The 20137-nt window shown below is 43.1% G+C and overlaps 1 protein-coding gene across 1 annotated transcript; it reads left to right on the top strand.

Moving 5' to 3' along the window:
* Nucleotides 1-3046: 3046 nt before the first annotated feature.
* Nucleotides 3047-13125, top strand: REXO2 (RNA exonuclease 2). The gene is made up of 7 exons (XM_007060466.4): nt 3047-3246; nt 4028-4111; nt 5129-5206; nt 7112-7223; nt 8050-8158; nt 9277-9330; nt 12696-13125. The coding sequence occupies exons 1-7, from the start codon at nt 3121-3123 to the stop codon at nt 12823-12825; spliced, it is 693 nt and encodes a 230-aa protein (XP_007060528.2). The 5' UTR covers nt 3047-3120; the 3' UTR covers nt 12826-13125.
* The last annotated feature ends 7012 nt before the right edge of the window (nt 13126-20137 follow it).

Below are 20137 nucleotides of genomic sequence, written 5' to 3' on the forward strand. Positions count from 1 at the left end.
CCCTTAAGTCAAGGGGGGCAGGAGGTAATCCCACCTCTCTACAGCTACATCTATTTTTAGACACACCCCCAGCCGTCAGCCAGAGAATGGCCGGAATCCATTCAATATGCCCCTAGGGCAGTGTGGGGCAATGTCCAGCGTTCACCCAATTCCCCCTCCCCTAGTGGGGTAGCACAGCCTAGCAGCCAGTCAAAACTTCCCCCTTTGGAGGCAAAATAGGAGGCCTAGTGACCATCACAAGGGGGTAGGAGGACCCAACCCAGGGCCCTGTCAGCAGCAGAGTAGTCTGCCAGGGGGTCAGCAGGGAATTCTACTGAAACAGGCTGACCTTATAAGGGTGTGAGGTACTACTCCCTTAGCCTTCCTGGGTCACTTCCTACCCACTCCCCTGCAGCAGTGGTCCATAGGGTATCAGGGTCTCCAAGCACCTCAGCACCAGACACGCCCTGGGGTTCCAAGAGCAGCAGGCCTCTGGTCCAGGTTTCTGTCTCTTCAGCTCTTGTAGGAAAGAGTTGTAATGGCTCCTGGGCTGGAGCCCCTTCTCAGCAGCCAACCCTGAGTAAGCAGCTCTGCAGGCTTTTATACCTGACTTCCAGGTGGAGCATGCCCAGCAGAGCCTCGGGTGGGGCTTCCTCTGCTAGAAGGGAAGGATTAACCCCCTCGGTACCAGTGCGGGGCTGATCTGCCCGTCACACTACACCAGGGATCGGCAACCTTTGGCACGCGGCCTGCCAGGGTAAGCCCCCTGGCAGGCCGGGCCGGTTTGTTTACCTGCCGAGGGATGTGCTGGCCTCCGCTTCCCGCAGCCCCCATTGGCCTGGAGCGGCAGACCGTGGCCAGTGGGAGCCGCGATTGGCCGAACCTGTAGACGTGGCAGGTAAACAAACCGGCCCGGCCTGCCAGGGGTCTTTTCCTGGCGGGCCGCGTGCCAAAGGTTGATGATCCCTGCACTACACATTTGTGTACCTAAGCTCCCATTATTCAAACCAGCTTGAATATAACTTCTTCGTGCTGTGCCTGAAAACAAGCTACATTTGCAATTAAGCACCAAATTACCAGCCATTGTTGGCATATTGGTGAATTCATTTTGTAAATTAAGGGTCATATTACTGCTTTCAAAAATAAATAAATAAATGCTGTGCCCATTCAGTGCCCTGCTATGATACTGCTTTGATGCAACGAGACGGCGCTAACCACAGCGGGAAAAGCTTCATTGATTTAAAATAAAGCTTGCTTCTTCCATGATGATACTTTACGTGACGGGAAATCCAAGCCGCACTATGCTTTTTAAAAATTGAAGACCCTAAACATGTGGCTCATACTTCACTCTGCCTCCTATGCTACAACCACAATGCAGTGGTTTCTGCTTCAAAAAACTGGTAGTGATTGCCTACTTTAGGGCCTCAAGAACATTGCTGTGTGCTTCATGCGAGCAAACAAAGTTGGACTTACATATGAAATTAAAAATGGTAGGGGAGGGGTCAATGCTTTGACAATGGGGCACAGACCCTTTCTCCTCTTGATTCTTTGTTTGAGTGCAGGTCGAGTTGGGAATGGCTATCCCACCATAGAGCACTATCTAATAATCCCTACGTGCACTGACTTGGTGGGTTTTGGTCCACTTTCTAGTGGACAAGTCTTTGCATAATAAAAAAAACATTCTCATTTGGCATTCTTGTTGGCAGCCTCAGGAGAGTCTGAAGTCCCCTCTCGCTCCTGGAGCATGTTCCTACATTAAGGCTGATGCACATTTGTTGGGGCAGTGCCTATACTGTACCTGTCCTAGAGGCAGGAGAGGTCATTATCCAATTTCCAGCTTCAGCCAATTTGGCACTTTTCACCAGCACAAAATACAAATTTGAGAGGCAATGATTATTTTCCAGAGCAAATGGAAAGGCAATATTGACCTGGGGCTTAAGGGACAAGTGTGATAACTTTGTTTCCTCCCACCTTTTGTCTATCTTCCCTGTTTTGATTGTGAGATCTTTGGGGCAGGGATTGTCTATGTTTGCACAGTGCTGGGTGCAGTGTTGTCCTGATTGTGGTGTCCAGGTACTATAATTAAAGCTGCAATTTAGTCATGTAGGTCACAGATTCTGTGCCTTCCAAAGACCTCTGCGACTTCAGCCAGCACCAGCTGGGAGCACCAGGGTCCTCTGCTACCTGTGGAGGGAGGGTGCTGCGGAGTAGCCCCCCCAGCCCCAGGTGGTGGGAGCCCCCAGCAGCCGCCAGCTGCAGGCAGACCCCCCCCCCCCCGCTCCCAGATCCCGTGGGCAGCAGGGGGAATCCCAGGAGCTCGTGGGCGGCAGGTGTGGGGGGGTGGGGATCCCCAGAGCTCCCACCTGCCGCAGGAGACAGGTGGGACCCCCACAGCTCAGAGCCACCAGCGGAAGGGGACCCTGGAGCTCCCAGCCCGCCCGCAGCTGTCCAGGCGGCTCATGTTATCATGGATATTTTTAGTAAAAGTCAGAGACAGGGTATGGGCTTCCATGAATTTTTCATTATTGCCCATGACCTGTCTGTGACTTTTACTAAAAATATCTGTGACAAAATCTTAGCCTTAACTATACTGCGAATAAGTGACAACTAATCAGGTTTCTGAGTGTCCCATTTACTTCGCAGTGGCTCAGTCTGTGAGTTATTTTGTTATTTAATTTGTGTTTTACGGGAGCCCAGGCTCTCGATGAGGCAGCTGAGTCGATGTGCAATATTACAGGCCCCTGCCTTGAGGAAGTAAATGCAATTTCCTTCTTTTACATTATTTGTATTAACTTAGTGCCCAGGAGCCCCAGTCATGGACTAGAACCTGCAAACTAAACAGACCTCAGTGTAAAATACTCCCTGTGGAGAGGCGCTTGGAGCAGAATAAAAACTGTAACCATCTGCCCCGAGAGTTAGCGGCGGTACAGACGTGGACAGATGGGACGTGTGGAGACTACAAGCCCCAGCATGCACTGCCGTTCGGGAGGCGGGGGCGAATACTGCTTCCTGGGATGCCCTGGGGTGACTACATTTCCCAGCAAGCCCCGGGCCAGACCCAGTCATAGGACGGCGTGGGGCGATGGCGCATGGGCGTCTGGGAATTGTAGTCCCCAGGTCGACACTTTGCGGCCTGTCGCGATGCGTGGTTGGTTGCTGGGCTCCAACGGGCGCCGGCTGCTGGCGGCTGTGGGAGCCGGGGTCCGGAACGGAGCGACCATGGCTGCGGGCAGCATGGGGCAGCGGATGGTCTGGGTGGATCTGGAGGTGAGGGGGCTGGCTGTGTGCCGGGGGGCTCGGGGCACGCAGGTGGGCTGTTTCCATGGGGTTGTGCCTGGCTGAGGGGGCAGGAGTGGGGGAGGGGTCCCCCATGTCAGATGGGTGCCTGGGAGGGGCCCCCCATGTCAGACGGGTGCCTGGGGGGGGGGGCATGTCAGACGGGTGCCGGGGGTCGCACGTGGAGGGGGGTGTGCAAGTGAAAGCCAGGCTGGGTGTCAGGAGGAGCGATCCCTGCCCCCGCGGGACAGCCTAGGGGTGGCCTTACCTGGGGTGTTTAGCAGGAGGCTGGACAGAGCGGAGGGAAACACCTCAGAGACCAAGCCCTGGCCTGCGTCGGCTCCCTGCACTTACAGAGCCTTTCCCTTCCTTTGATCCTGCCAGGCTGTAGGTTGGCCTGCACTTGTTTGACTTCGCTGCTTCGGATGGCAGGGAAGCATCCCGTTCAGAGTCAGGCCCTGGGCGTTCCCGCTGTCCAGGTCTCTTTTCTAGTTATGGCTGAGCCGTTCTGCTCTAAATTCACTCGCCAAGCATTTCCACAGCCCCCTGAGAAGCTTCGGAAATTTCCCTTTCCTTTCTCAATTTGGCCAACACTGATTATTTCCCCTCTACTGGTGATTGAAATCAGTGCAAAGCGTTCGTGAAAAAAACCAAACATTACAGCAGTGTTAGCCCAACTCTGGGATTAAAGCGTTGTTAAGACATACATTCCCTGCAAAGTATAAAACATAGCTCTTCTCTGTTCTTACGATTGTTGCTTCTGCCTTTGCAGATGACGGGACTGGACATAGAGAAGGACCAGATCATTGAGATGGCTTGTCTCATAACTGATTCTGATTTAAACATTTTGGCTGAGGTAGGTTGGAGTTTGGAATCAATGTGTACTGGCGTACCTCTGATTACTAGTGCCTGGTACTGTTACTTTGTTATACGTGAAGGTTTGTCTGTCTATTAGGTTAGAGTAGAATATTTTTATCTTCAATGTTTTTTGAACCATCTGGCTAACAAGCAGCCAGCGTGGTATGTGCCCTTTCATAAATGCAATTTCCAGATGTGTGCCACCTGTGGACTGGAATACAAGTCAAACAACAGTTTTTAGTACCTGTTTTTGAGGGCTGTTTGGATTGTGGCTGTGTGTAAAATGTTAGCGGAAGATAACCTGCATACTTGAACAACCTTGTCGACAGTGTCGCATGTCTCTTTTTAGTACTGAAAGGTTTGCCAGCTGCTGACTCCAAAATGCCTGTTTTTAAGATGTGATTATAACCTGGAAGATGTCCCTGTAAAATTGGCAGTATCTTACTGAATAGACCTGTGCTTCCTCTTTACACATTATGAGTCATATCTTCTTGCTTTAGTGACAAGAATAAGGTTTCACTACTACTTAGTGCTGCAAAATACATACAGTGCTGGAAGTGGCAACTGGATTCAGTTCTGACTCATGACTCATCGCTTGTTAAATAAGTTCCAATTACAGAATCCAATCAAATGGTGCATGAGCCTGAAAGAACCTGACTTGATATTCACATCCCAGATTGAGTTATCGACTGTGGAAGAAAGAACGCCACTATGCCTTTTTATTTGTAGACTAAGAAAACTTGATGTTAGAAGCCATTGAGAGACCAACTGGAACCACAGGCTACTATTCATACAGAATCACTTGATAGTTTATAGCAGGTAGGGGAGGCATTTCCCACCACATGGGTTTTAAGATTGCTGTGCAGAGCAAGATGGGCAGCTTTCTCCTAATTTCCCTTTTAAAGCTAGAAGTGTCAACAGGAGGTAGACAGATTCCTTTTGTCTGATGATAAGCTTTAGAATGATCTTTTTTGTTAGGATTAGATTATATTAATATTTTTTTCCTCATTAACAGGGTCCCAACCTGATTATAAACCAGCCAGATGAGTTGCTGGATGGCATGTCAGAATGGTGTAAAGAGCATCATGGGAAGGTAAAGGTTTTAGAGCAATAGTACGAGAATCTCTGCTTCCTTGTAACTAGTAGCAATTTTATAATTCTTAATCTCAAAATTGTGTTAGGTGCTATATGAACACTTTAGAGAAAGTTCCTGTTCTGAAGATCTTACATTCTAAATGTAGATGACAAAAGGTGGGAGAAAGGAAATATCCCCATTTTACAGATGGGGAACTGAGGCAGAGAGGTTGTGATTTGCACGGAATCTCACAAGAACTCCATGGCAGAACTGAAAATTGAATCCAGATCTTCTGAGATCTAATCCAGTGTCTTAACCACAAGACTAACCTGAAATAGACTGTCCAAAGGGCCTTAACAATCTTGACTTGCAGCATCTTTGAATAGGCCTTGAAAATTTTACTAGACACCTTCTAGCGAGAGCAATAAACCTACCAACAATGGCCGATGTGAAAGATAGTGAGTGGGCAACCAGGGGCTGCTGCTTGGGAAAGCTCTGAGCAGCAGTGTGAAACTGACATGACTCTTGCTAGTTCCACTGATGCCTACAGGGTTCTGAATTTAAGCAGCTATACTGACAGCATCTTGTCTGGTTCACAATGCTACTGATTGAAAAAAATATGAAAAATGCTAACAGACTTGGGAAGACAATGTTGCATCAATTTATAGTTAGTTTAAATTTGGCTGATTATTTTCCCAACACCATGGGCTGGAAACCTCATTAATTTTTCATTGAAAGCCTACATTTTGCAGAAATAGATGATTTTGGCTCCTTCAATCACCATTGAAGTTTACTGCTTGCCAGTGGCAAGAAAGTGAATAGATTTTCCAAGCCTCTCAGGCATCTTACTCTCTCTAGGAAAGATCAGCAGGTCTTTGGAAAACAAAGTAATTCATGTGGTGGATCCTTTTGTCCTCCTTCAGTTGAGAATCCAAACCTAGTTTTACTTCTCAAGTGAATTGGAGATGGAAGCAGCTCAGAAATAAGTCATCTTTGTTCATGCAGAGCTACCTACTTATAAGATTAGAACACAAAGGAAGACACAGCTACACAATGAAATTTTTAAATACAATCTGATAGACCCAAGTGCATTTTTGTGGCACAGCTATGGAAATATACAGCACAGCCAGCTGGAAATACAGCTTTAGGAACTTCTTACAGCAGATTGACAAGATAAGTGATATTTAACTTTAAAAAATGAGACTTTTTTGACTTATAGGTGTCCTAAGCCAGTAACGTCCATATGTATTTGCACTCTAATTTAGAAATGTCAATTCATATTTTTCCAGTTTAGATTAAAAACAACCACAAAAAACACAGATATTTGCAGAACATTCTAGCATTGATTCCAAATCCCTGGAAGTAGGGTTTATTGCTAAAATGCTTTACAGACCATTAATTTAACTGACACCATCCAATAAATAATCCATTTAATAAATCAACATATACCTCTTTTTGAAGAGATACAGTTATTGATGCATATAAATAAAGATTTGTACAAAATCTGAGTAATTCGGGATTGAGACATCATAAAATAGCAGGTGGAAGAAAGTCACAGGGATGCGTGTTTGCTCAGAGCCATGTTGTGATGTGCTTTACTTATGCAATCTATTCCTTACTCCTGGGGTAGTCTCACTGAAGTAGGGATGTTATTCAACATGAGTAAGATCAGAATCTGTCCCTTAGCTAGGATTGAAGTGGATAAACACTGATGCACTTGGTAAAATGTTAAGTCCTCCCAAAAGGTTAAATTTAAGAGTTAAGTTGTCTTTTTTAATACTTCTGGGCATTAAACGTGCCATTAGTTGGTTATTGTTTCAGTTATTGATTTCTAGGTAACATTTGACTGCTACTTAAATATGCAAGAAGTATTTTTAAATAATGGTAAATATTTGATTGGTGATGGATGCCTCTTTCTTGCAGTCTGGCCTTACTAAGGCAGTGAAAGAAAGTACAATTTCATTGCAGCAAGCAGAGTATGAATTTCTGTCATTTGTACGACAGCAAACACCCCCTGGCCTCTGTCCTCTTGCAGGTAAAATGTGTACTTTAATACTAATAAAATCAATCCTCCTTTCGTTCTCGGTGGGGCTTTGAAAAGCTTGTTAATGCACAATGCCAGGGTGATTTAGTCTCCTACTTGGAGATCTGCATTCAATCAAATTTCATTAAGCAAGGGAAGTTCAGCATTAGGTATCATCCATTCTATAAATTGCTTAAAGCAGATATTACATATGAGTTTTTGAAAATTCCCATAGATCTGCAGGAAACAAATTCCTGTTAGTAGTAATATTTCATTATACATTTATGTCATTACTGATGTGACTTCGTGTTGATACTGTTTGTTTTGCATTCACAAACTGCTATCACAGATATGCACCTTGTTTTTCCCTAATGGCTGATATGAATACAGTCAACCTCTAAGTGCTGCTATTCTGAATGTCCTGTTACTTGATGGTGACTCAGAACCCTGACTCACAGAGGTGAAAACGATGACCTGAGGGAAATATATTAAACAGTAAAGCTTATATACCCTTAGTGGAAAAGCTGGTTGTGTGTGTAATATTTTTACTTTTATTGAAATAATTATTTTTGTGACCCAGAAATTGTAGAGGAAGTAATTGAAGAATTCAGTGCAGAGAGATTATATATTTAAACCACACAGAAGTGATCCCAGAGTGAAAATCAGACAGAAACCTTTAAAATCATATTTATTGGAACATGAGACTTACAAGCTGACTGAAAACATTTAGAAGTCGTATGTGATTTCCTCAGGATGCATAGCCTACCTCTAGTTCGGATGTAATTCACTGTAGCTTCGTAAAGTCTTTGAAAGAAATATCTGTTTTGTCTTTTTCTAGGAAACTCTGTACATGCAGATAAGAAGTTTCTTGACAAATATATGCCTCAGTTCATGAGGCATGTTCATTACAGGATAATTGATGTGAGCACTGTCAAAGAACTTTGCAGGTAAATACCATACAAAGTTTGTGTAAAAAGATCTAAGGCGTTCTAGTTATATTTTACTAATTTTCTTCTAAAACAAGAGGAGGACAGCGGGGAAAGAGCAGTATGCAGCTGTTTAGTTCTTTCAGATATTCCACTAGGATCAAACAGAAAAAGGACGAGGACCTACTTACTGAACTGCACGCAGAGTGGGGAGCTGTTTAGCTCTCACATGGATTACAGTAACTCCTCACTTAACGTCCTCCCGCTTAACGTTGTTTCAAAGTTACGTCGCTGCTCAATTAGGGAACATGCTCTTTTAAAGTTGTGCAATAGTCCCTTATAATGTCATTTGACTGCCTGCTGTGTCTGCTGCTTGTAAGATTTTGTGGAAGAGCAGGGAGCATTGCACAAGTTCCTCTTCTCCGCTTCCTCCCCCTCCCTCCCAGGGAAGTGCTGGGAGGGAGGGGGAGGAGCGGGGAAGCGCCATGTCTCTGCTCCTCCCCCTCCCTCCCAGAAAGTCCTAAGCGCCACCAAACAGCTGTTTGGCTGCGCTTAGGACTTTCGGGGCGGGAAGGGGAGGCACGGGGATGTAGTGTGCTCCAGAGAGGAGGTGGAGTGGGGGTGGGAAGAGGTAGGTCTGGAGTGGAGTGGGGACAAGAAGAGGTGGGCCCGGAGTATCCCCCGGCAAAGTCGGCACCTATTCTTCTCCAGGTAAGCTGCCACTGCTGCTGCAAAGGTGCTTCCTAGCATCCTTGCCTGCAGCGGGTTGTGCCTGTGTGGGGTAAGCCAGGGGCACTTCCCAACCACAGTACAATACTGTACAGTATATAATGCCTTTTGTCTGCCCCCCCAAAATTTCCTAGGAACCTAACCCCCCGCTTTTACATTAATCTTATGGGAAAATTAGATTAGTTTAACATCGTTTCACTTAAAGTTGCATTTTTCAGGAACTTAATTACAACGTTAAGTGACGAGTTACTGTATATTATTTTGGTGTTTATAACAGTGACTTTTCTGAATGCCAGTGAAATTCAGATTTTTGCACTGAAGAGACATTTCCCATTGTAGCAAACCCAAAGAGGCCTCTGACTATATATTTAAGATATATGGATTTAAAACTCAATTTCTTCCATATACAGGCGCTGGTATTCAGAAGAATTTGAATTTGCACCAAAGAAGGTGGCTTCTCACAGGTGAGACTTCCACTATTGCTTTTAATGCAGTACATTTTTTATATCTTTAAGCTATAGTACTCTCTTCTACTCGAATACAGAGCATACCCATTTCTTTGAAAACCTGACATGTTAGTTCTATGGCCAATGGCACAGAAAGTCTGTGTAGTTCTGTTCCTTGCCATATCCTTCTCTTTAAAGTCTGATTATGGCAGGTGCCATGCAGTAGAAAGTATTAACACTTTCTCTTAGATTGTAAGCTTTTCAAGACCAGCACCATGAATCTAATCCAAAGCCCTGTGGAGTCTGTATGAGTTTTGCCATCAACCTCAATATGGGCAGGATTGTCCCCCATGTTTTTCCGAATACTGTGCCTAGCACAGCGAGGCCTCAGTTCTGCCTTAGGCCTCTGGGTACTATTTTAATGTAAACATTTACTGAGTTTGTTTATTTCACGAATAAAGATCTGGAAACCAGAACTTGTCTGGCAGATTGCTGCTGATGGCAATTTTAACTCATTCCTATTGGGAAACGAAGCAACTGTGACTTAGCATAAATAGGAAGCCAACAGGAACAGTACTGAGATGCCTTCCATCTGGGCGCATAACTACATTGGCAGATGATCCCTTTTACATCAAAAAATTAAAATGAGCACAAGTTATTTTTACGGCTTAATTTTACTGCCTCTTGAAACCTCTCTTGTTTTAGGATAAGGCACAGTTCTTTCATGCAGGGATGGAGAAGAGTTGTTGTTACTTGCATGGGAATCTTTGGAAAAAGGAGTAACTGAATCTTCAAGTACCTCTTCTCCTAGCTCTCTGATGCATGGGCTCTATAAGATGGGCACATGAAGGCCCAGAGTTCAAAGGGACCAGCCTGCATCATAGCCAGGCCTTTGCCATCTGAAGCCTGGTGTATTGGAGAAGGTGATTCCCAGCCATTCCATCCTATGGCTAAAGATTGGTGTTTAAAACTGTTGTGCATTAAAATACAAAGATGGCTAGGGAGGTTATAGGTACATTTTGGTTACTGCTGATGCTTGCTGGACGCTGGCATGTTTTTGGCACAGTTTCAGGAAGCATTTGTTGGAATGAAATGTCATCATCAAGTAAAGATTGGCTGGTGGTGCCCTCATTTCAGGAAGTACTATCTTCTGGAATCTGGTATTTAGCTATGGCTTTACGTAGATTTCAGACTGACAGGAATCTAGGTCCTGATTTGATTTGTTTGTTGATTTTTACTAAATACTGTTCTTGACAACTGTCCTTTTCTAATAATTATTTGTATTACGGTATGTTAGAGGCCCTACCTGAAGTCAGGGTCCATTTGTGCTAGGCACTGTACAAATACATAATGAAAGCAAAGAGCTTACATAGACCAGACAAAGGGTGGGAGGAGAAACAGAGAGGTAAAGCAATTTGCTCAGGTCTCACAGCAGATAATTGGCCAAACCAGGAATAAAACGTGGGTCTCTTGAGTCCTTGTCCATTATAAGGCATCTCAGACTAATACCAATACTTGTTTTAATAGTTGAAGTCATGCAGTGATTTAAAAAACAAAAGTGGGTAAACTAACCTTTTTGGTTTTCAGGCCAGGTAGTGTTAAATTCCATATTCATCAAATGAGAACATGTTCAACTCAGTTTACCTACCTTTACCCTCAACTACACTAGACTCATAGGACTGGAAGGGACCTCTAGAGGTCGTCTAGTCCAGTCCTCTGATGTCATGGAATGTATTGGCTTGTTAGAGCTTATGCCTTGCATAATATAGGTGAGTCGCATCATACATGCATTTAACTTACACGAATTCAACTATACACGCTTGGCAAAACAAAAACAACAAGATACCTGTAAATACTGCAGGCGATTCTGCCCACTATTCTACTCAATGAGCGTATGCCCCGGAGTGAGCGTGAGATGGGAGACGTGAATCTGCTGTTCCATCAGTCGGTCTCAGTTCCCACATGCCTCTTATAGTGTGAGCATCTTGCCGCACTGAGTGTGATTCTAGTGTTTAAAGATACTGTACGTATTTTTCATACAACATGGCCCCTAAACACAAGCCAACTACTTCATCTGGTGCTCAACCGAAGAAACAGTGATCTGTTCCAATGCTGGAGGAAAAACTGGCTGTGTTGGATTTATTGAGAGATGGTATGTCGGTCTCCAACGCAGCGCGTAAATATGGCTGCAATGAATCTAGCATTCGTGCCATCAAGATTTGAGAGAGAGAAATTCGTCAAGCCGTGGCATCAAGTGCTCCAATAACTGCTAAGGTGACAAGCCAGGTGCATGATAAGACTTTAGTGAAGACTGAAAAAACATTAAACTTATGGCTGGAAGACATGAACAGTAAACGTGTGCCTATCGATGGCAACACATTGCAAGAAGAGGCTCTTAGCCTCTACGCGCTGTTCAAACCTCCCACCGAAGAGGGACAGCCTTCTGATGAGAACGAATTCAGAGCCAACCATGGTTGGCTTAACAGTTTTAGGAACCGCTTCAACCTCAAAAACATGTAGACTACTGGTGAAGCTGCATCTGCCAATGAAGACTGTGTGACTGTGTTGTTTTGTGGCAATGCGGCTGGGCATTTAATAAAGCCGGGCTTGCTCTACAGGGCTGCAAATCCCCATGTCCTAAACGGGGAGAACAAAAATCTCCTGCCCGTGTTCTGGCAATCAAATAAAAAGGCTTGGGTGACGGCAGCATTATTTCTGGATTGGTTCCACAAAGTGTTTCATTCCGGAGGTCAAGCAATACCTCGAGGAGAAAGGCCTTGACTTTAAAGTGTTGCTGATCGTAGACAATGCTCCTGGCCAACCTGCGGCACTCTGGTTTGCACATAATGACGTTGAAGTCGTCTTTCTCCCCCCAACTACCACGTCCATCCTCCAACCTCTGGACCAAGACGTAATTTGCAGTTTCAAGGGCACGTACCTGAGGCTTACATTCTCTCGGATACGTAGTGCTATAGATGCTGATCCCAGTCTTAATGTGATGGAGTGCATACTGTACTTTATGGGCAATTTAAGGGATTTTCAAGGGTCATTTTGACTAAACGCGATTTTTGCCTTACGCGCTGACTTTAGAACCTAACCCCCATGTAAGATGCAACTCCACTGTAGCACAAACCAATAAGTAAAGTGTTACTTCCTTGCATGCCTGCTCTGCTGAACTTTTATTGTTTCCTGTATTACTCAGTCTAGTGAAGGTGGTTTTATAACTGACAGATTTGTGCACCATATATTTCTCAGTGTTCTACTTGGTTTTTTTTTTTTTTTTTTTTTTTTTTTTTTACAGTTTGGAATTTGTGAGATGCATCAGAATCCAAATTTAGCCTGAGTGTTTGTGCATTTTGAAACCTTACTTAATTCTCTTACAGAGCACTGGATGACATCAGGGAAAGCATCAAAGAACTTCAGTTCTACAGAAATAGCATCTTCAAGAAGAAAACAGATGAAAAGAAAAGAAAATTAATAGAAAATGGAGAAAGTGATAAAACTGTGAGCTGATCTTCCATTTCACAATGCCATCCCATAGTATCCACTGGATGTATCTCCTGATATTCTTCTGTTCACCAGTGTTTAAGGAAGAGGCTTCTTTCAGTTACCTTGTTTCTTAACTGTTGTTAAAGCACACAGAAGTCTGAATTACTGCTACTTTCCTATGTTTGAGCTGTGAATCTGCCATTTAAATCTCAGCAGCTCCTTTGTTTGTATTTATCAGGTCACTTTTGCTCTTTAATACGTCTCTTAGTTTAGTTCTAGATGCACTTTTTTTGTTACAAAAATAAAACCAATCCTGTTGAAAGATTTTTTTACACCTTCTCTTTTTTACAGCAGTCTTAATTATAAGACTTTGTATATAACGTTCATCTAAAAGGTGAACTAGCCTCTCCCGGATTTTCAAAATAAAATGTTATGGGAAATATATTGCATCCTTCAGCAGTCACATTTGTGTGCTTAAGAAGAATTCCTCTGTAAAATACACAGTGCCATTTGAAGACAGATTGAACATGTGGATCACTTAATGTAGCCTGAGAAGCAGTGGCCTTCTATGTGTGTGGCATCAAAGATATGACCAACTTATCTCTGGACAGCTAATTCAAGTAACAAGCTAGTTTTAGTTCCATCGTGGACATTTATCCACTTTAAAAAACTCTCATGCAGACAGCAGTCTGTGCTCAAAGGATGCTAGGGAGGAGCTGCACAAAAAGCTGACTTGTGATCAAGCAGATGAAATTTCAATATAAAAAATGAAAGGGTGCAGGCCAGGAATGAAGTTCATTGGCGCGTGCGCATGCGCACACACACACACTCTCCCTCTCTCTCCTGCCAGTTGATATAGTTACCAGTCCAGTGTCTGGATCAATCTAGTGGCCAGTCAGATTGGTCGCGATCTGATGCTCCTGGAGTGTGGCAAGACGAACCCAAAGTCCCAAGGCCAAGCACCCTGTTCTTATAGTCTTTTTTCTTTGTTGAAGTCTATGGATTTTGCTGTGTAAGTTTGTGACCGGTTACTTCTTAATTGGTGTATCTTTTGATGTAAACATTCCAATACACTTCTGAGAGGGTTATCCTGTCCCGGTTCCGATTTAATCAATTGTCCTTAGGGGTGCTAGCTTTCACCTCAGGGTCGTCAATTTGCCCTTCTTCAATCATGGGTGCGCATTGATGGTTCTCTGGCAAGATAAGTCTCCTTAGGCGTCTTCACCCCTCCTTTCTTGACCATCTGGTTAACAGTGGCCTTCAACCCTTATCTTTTCCTAATGCGTGCATTCCTCATTCACACACTCTTTCACAGAAACCTTCAAAGGTAGCAGAATACATTGTAAATTAAGCCTTGCTAAATCTTATAACTAAAATGATTCACATGGCTTCAAGCCCTCAACATTTCTCTAATCTATTTATCATAGACACAATACAAAATCCTGTCTTTTACTAACTAAACTTTATAACAGGTCCTAATTGTGATGCATATGGGAAACAGGATCCCAGTCTCAAACAGTCATTCCTTTCTGTTATTCAAAAAGGGTGGCTAGCAGAATGAAATCAAGGCTTACATCAATTCTTGTAGTACAATTATAAAATCCTGTCCCTACAATACTCACTTGAAAACATGGTAAAAACATGTCCAGTTTTCACAGGATGTTCCTGTGGCTAGGAAACAGCTAAATGAGTCCATGGACTTCACTGGCCTTTGGATCAGGCTCTAGAAGAGGATGCTGCTGCCATTTAACTTGTTGATGTGACCACAAGTCCTTGCTAACCTATCAATAAGCTGGGGTGTAAGGAAGAGGAACTTTTTCAGTAAACAAATTTTTTCTAGTCAGCAACAGATTTGAAGATACATTTTAAACTCACTTTTTTGTCTTTGTCTAGTAACAGGTTTTACATCACCTGACTTGTCTCAAATATGTAACAGATATATGTTAATCATATTAATGTGATTCCTAACAACATGATCTGGTGTGTGAATGCTGGCTGTGGCATAGTCAAGAGTCATATCCCAGGAAGCGGGGACACCAATGTTTAGCTACTGAAAAACATCCTTCACTGCCAGGTATTGAACATAGCCATACTCCCCATCTTGTTCTGGATCTGTGTGCATCTCACTGACACTTTCTGCTTTGATGTTTAGTTTTAGGCTTCTAAAGAAGAGATTAGGGCTTTGTGAACTTTAAGCACTCTTCTAATGAAAGTATCAATGGGGAAGGGTCTGAAGTACTGGCCCAGAACTATGGACAGTCCCCTAACAGTTTGTCAATTTCATGAGCAACGTTTTAACGGTTTACTCATGGGCTCTGAGTATGGGATGTCCATGTTTTTTCCTTTGAACTTGACTGTTTCAATCCATATCAACACCAATCAAAGTCCAAAGCTTTCCAGTTCCACCGAGACCAAAATATTTAAGTGCTAATGGAGAAAAAGAAACAAAGACTATCTTAAAAGAAAATAAACAACTGCTGCTTTCACTCCATGGATGAATGTACCAAATTAAAGTCTCTGTACTCTCCTAACTATGTTCTTCCTAGCTTTGGTGGTTTTGTTTTATGGGTTGGTACAACCCATAAAACAAAACCACTTCCTTCTGTTTCAATTTGCAAATTCTTACATTGCCTCCAAATTTTGCTTTGAGTTCCATATCTGTTGTTATTTTTATTTAGGGTAGCTCCCAATCAAGATCAAGCCCTGCTATACTCGACTTATATTCAATAAGTGAAACTCATTTGAAACCACAAGGTCACAAACTCAAGTTGACATATGCCTTGTTCATTCTCAGTTTCTCACCGTGGGCCACTTTTAACAAAATTTTGAGCGAGCCTTGTCTGATTTCAGGTTTCGCTTGGGAATTCCCAAGTGGCTGTGTTTGTTATGCTATTGAGTTGTCTACTGAACAAGTCACATACCTTTACTGATACGTAAATGTACATTAAGTATGGTAAAATTGGTCACCTCAAATAAGCAGTTAAAATTATTAATAGAAAGTAAAATAAATACTCCCTAGCCAGGTGTTTTTCTATTGAAAGGAAATGTAAACAGAGTAAAACAAAAGCTACCGCTTACCAGAAAGCAGAAGCCTAACAAATTAAATACTATTAGACAAGGAAAAGAGCCACCGCTATGTCTTTGATTCTAAGGAAAGAGAGCAAAACCTACCGTTTTCTGTCTTTGTGAAATACTCGATCCACTGACAGTGTTGAATCTCCCATAAGGTAAATTCATTTTTCTCTTCAAACAAGTATTAATTTGAGCCATAGTTGTGAAGTCAGATATGTTGCGGAAAGCAGGTTTCCACCTGTTTTGCCCGATAAAGCTACTGGGGAAAGGGGATCTCGTTCTAATCTTGCATTTTTCATTTGATAATATCATGCTGACTGACAAAATGAGTGACAAATGTCAGCAGGTCATTTCTATGGTTGAAAATAGGCCTTAATAAGAAAATTGTAATAGCAATACAATCCCTAGCTCCTTTCCATGTCTACATGAAAGTCTTACAAATGAGAAAACCCCATGAAGTTGTAGATCTTAAATTAGCCACCAGAGGGAGACCCATACAACTTGTGAATGTAACCAAAGTACATGAGTAAAAACAGTTGATTCAAGCATTTATGTAAAGGTTACAGCATTTAAGCATGTACGTTCATTTAGATCATACTATAACTCAGCATTTGTGCCATTCATGAGATGGAACCGTCAGAGCAGGGGAATGGAAGTCAGGACGCCCAGATCCTATTTGCAGTTACTGATTTGTTGATAAGTCGCTTTCAGCCAACGCTTTTGAATTTGAGTGGCTAAAATGCGGCCGCCTTCCTGCAGAAAATGTGGCTTGGTTTTGAGAGCTGCTGAGCACACAGAGGGACTAGAATCAGAGCCCCTGCAAAATCAAACCACTTACTTAGGTGACTAACTTCAGGCACAGAAAAGTTTGCAAATTTTGCCCTTAACCTCTCTCTGTCAATCTGTTGCCACATTTGTAAAATGAGTATTAACCCATCACACAAGGCTTAATGTTTGTAAAGAGCTCTAGAGAAGTATAAAGTTACTGACCAGTGATTATTCTGCTGCTTGTGTCAAATACAGAAGGTGGGGGAGTTTCACTGGCATGCAGGATTCCTAGAATAATAGAAGTTAAAGACAGACACAATCTCTCTCTTTGTAGTAATTTATAACTTGCTCATTTCCAGATTATCCAGGCATTATCTGACCTGTTAGGACACGCAGACTAGCCCGATGTGCAGAATAGAAAGCTGTGAGTGGCTTACTGGGTTCCCTTAGCTACATGCATGTTTCCACTTGCACACTTAGATTTCCCAGCCCTTTTTTCAATTCCATTTATTGCACGTGACTTTGCCATTACTCATGGCATGTGCAAATGAATGGCTTAAGCATGTGCATAAATTTTTGCAGGTTCAGGGCCTAACAGACTTCAAAGGGATTATTTATTGCCTAAAGGATTTTTTGTTTTAAGGATCAAGCCCTTAGAAAGCAGTAGGTTCACTACTCTAACTGATAACTACAAAAACACCCTATATGTTCAACATATGGTAATATTTATTTGATAATTTAAGCACTGGTTAATTGGAGGTTTCAGAGTAGCAGCCGTGTTAGTCTGTATTCGCAAAAAGAAAAGGAGTACTTGTGGCACCTTAGAGACTAACAGATTTATTTGAGCATAAGCTACATCAGATGCATCCGATGAAATAAGCTGTAGCTCACTTAAGCTTATGCTCAAATAAATCTGTTAGTCTCTAAGGTGCCACAAGTACTCCTTTTCTTTTTGGTTAATTGGAGTATTTGTTTAATTTACTCAAACCCTCAGAAATCAAATAACTTGTTTTCAAAATAATGCATCTTCCACCTTTAATTTGATCATTCTGGGGGTTAGTATAGTCATTGGCTCAAGGAAGTTGCTATGCACTTAGTAAGGAAAGACTAAATGGTGAAAAAGAGAAGAAAAACTGTTCAAGGAAAACTGCTGTAATGTTAATCAATGACTGTGACTAAAAATTGCCTTTTGCAGACTGGGCTAGTGGCATTGTAAGCCCTAGTATATGTTATGATCTGTCCTTGGGACGTCTGTCGTTAACAAGACAAGCCGCTTAGTGAGTTAAAGGGATGGTCACACCTAAATTCTGAAGGAATTGTACCAACAGATGATTTGTATTAACTCTTAGTGCTCATATCAGTCAGCCACACGGAGACATCCAACTGACCCATGCTTCCTTTTCTCAGGTTGGCTCAAAGTTTAGCAGATTGCCTCATGGCAAGTAGACTGGCTGCTTGAATCAAGATGGAACATTGTATGCAGGGACCTGGAGCCCCTACCAGCCATACCTCAGTATTATGGTGACCAGATGTCCTGATTTTGTAGGCACAGTCCTGATATTTGGAGCTCTGTCTTATATAGGTGCCTATTACCACCCACCCCCTGTCCCAATTTTTCATGCTTGTTCTCTGGTCACCCTACTCAGTATAGAAGATGGAGATGGCTGCAAGTTGATCCATTTCATACAGAACAAGTCATTAGGCTCTTAGCACAACAACAATGTGGCAGCTGATTGGCAGAGTCTTTCATGATGCCTGTCCTACCACATGGTTACTTTGAGGGAGGGTCATGTTCTACCTTGATTCCCCTGACTGGGCTCTGGCACTGCAATATACACCCCCAAATATGCACCGACACTGTAAGCCAACAGCTCACTCATCCATTTATTGCATTTGCTGTACAGCGTTTAGAGTTGTTCCTTTAAAACATTACATGGAAGCAAAGCTGCACATGTTACCACATGACATCAGTTTGTTTGGAGTGCAGCATCCCTGGGCCATTAGGGAACTGTTTCTCTTCATTTCCAAATCCATTAAACAATAGAAGTGAAATGAGGACAAGTGTTAAGGGCTGGAAAGCATGCTGCTACTTGAACTTATTGTCCAGAGCTTTGTTAGTCAATTTGGCAGCATAAACAGCACTAAACTAAAAACCAAACAGATTCTGTCAGTGGCATATCACTATCTGCTAATATTTAAGACAACTCAGAGGAACGGGAGTGTCCAACCGGTACAGTCTCGGATGCAGGAGACCCAGGTTCGAGTCCCTCGTACACCACAGACTTTCTGTGCAACCTTGGCCAAATCATTTAGTCTCTGTTCCTCAGTTCCCCATCTGTAAATAAGGACAATAGCACTTCCCTTTCCTCTTTGAGGATAAATACATTAGTGATTAGCGGGATAGATAGGAATGAGCATGGCACAAAATCTAACGCCGGGTCAGGCTCCAGAATTTCAGCGCTTGTGTTGGATACTTGTTCGTAGTTTGGCGGCACACCACAAAATTGGGTTAGAGATTTCATCAGGAATAGCCTTGCCTAGGATTTCTGCTTCTGGTCCCACAGGTGAAAAAAACCATCATTAGAATCTCAAAAAAAGTTTGGTGCTAAAAATAGCCAAGAGTTAAGTGGAAAAGGAGCAGCAGGAGAGGCATATTCTTATTTTAGCCAAACCCATTCATTATCATGCTCTGTGACCAGTAAGTACCTGTTCCATTGTCACTCAAGTTTAGAATGGCAATATTTCAGGTTTTCAGAGCAATGGAGGAGAACTACCTATTTTGTTCTGGGTCAGATCCATTGTGGCTCTTTATTCACTTCTCTAGAAAGGCTGTGAGGATGCTTGTTTATACATTGTCACCAATCTTCTCTCTTTCAAAGGCTACCACTAACGCTATAAAGAGAAGATAATAACCACTAATTCTTCCAGCCAGTCTGAATCTCAGAACTGGTGAAAACAATTGCTTAACAAAAACTGCGGGGGGAACGGACGGACGGATGGACGGACAGGACCCAGTGTACTAGAGCGATATCTTTAATTTGATTATTTTTGTAATGAGTAAATTATTGTGTCATTGCTAGAGAGATAGCAACATTTTTTGATGTACGTGTACCCAGATGCCTCCTGCTGCAAGACAAGCCCAAGAAAGAAACCAACAGAACTCCACTGGCCATCACATACAGTCCTCAGCTAAAACCTCTCCAACACATCATCAGTGATCTACAACCCATCCTGGACAACGATCCCTCACTTTCACAGGCCTTGGGAGGCAGGCCAGTCCTCGCCCACAGACAACCCGCTAACCTGACGCATATTCTCACCAGCAATGACACACCGCACCATAGTAACTCTAACTCAGGAACCAATCCATGCAACAAACCTCGATGTCAACTCTGCCCACATATCTACACGAGCGACACCATCACAGGACCTAACCAGATCAGCCACACCATCACCGGTTCATTCACCTGCACGTCCACCAATGTAATTTACGCCA

The sequence above is a fragment of the Chelonia mydas genome, chromosome 22 (assembly GCF_015237465.2).
Source record: "Chelonia mydas isolate rCheMyd1 chromosome 22, rCheMyd1.pri.v2, whole genome shotgun sequence".
Lineage (NCBI taxonomy): Eukaryota > Metazoa > Chordata > Testudines > Cheloniidae > Chelonia > Chelonia mydas.

Coding starts and splice junctions, on each gene's coding strand:
- REXO2 (XM_007060466.4), top strand. CDS start 3,121: ATGCGTGGTTGGTTGCTGGGCTCCAACGGGCGCCGGCTGCTGGCGGCT. Junction 3,247..4,027: donor TGGTCTGGGTGGATCTGGAG/GTGAGGGGGCTG, acceptor CTGCCTTTGCAG/ATGACGGGACTGGACATAGA. Junction 9,331..12,695: donor AAGAAGGTGGCTTCTCACAG/GTGAGACTTCCA, acceptor ATTCTCTTACAG/AGCACTGGATGACATCAGGG.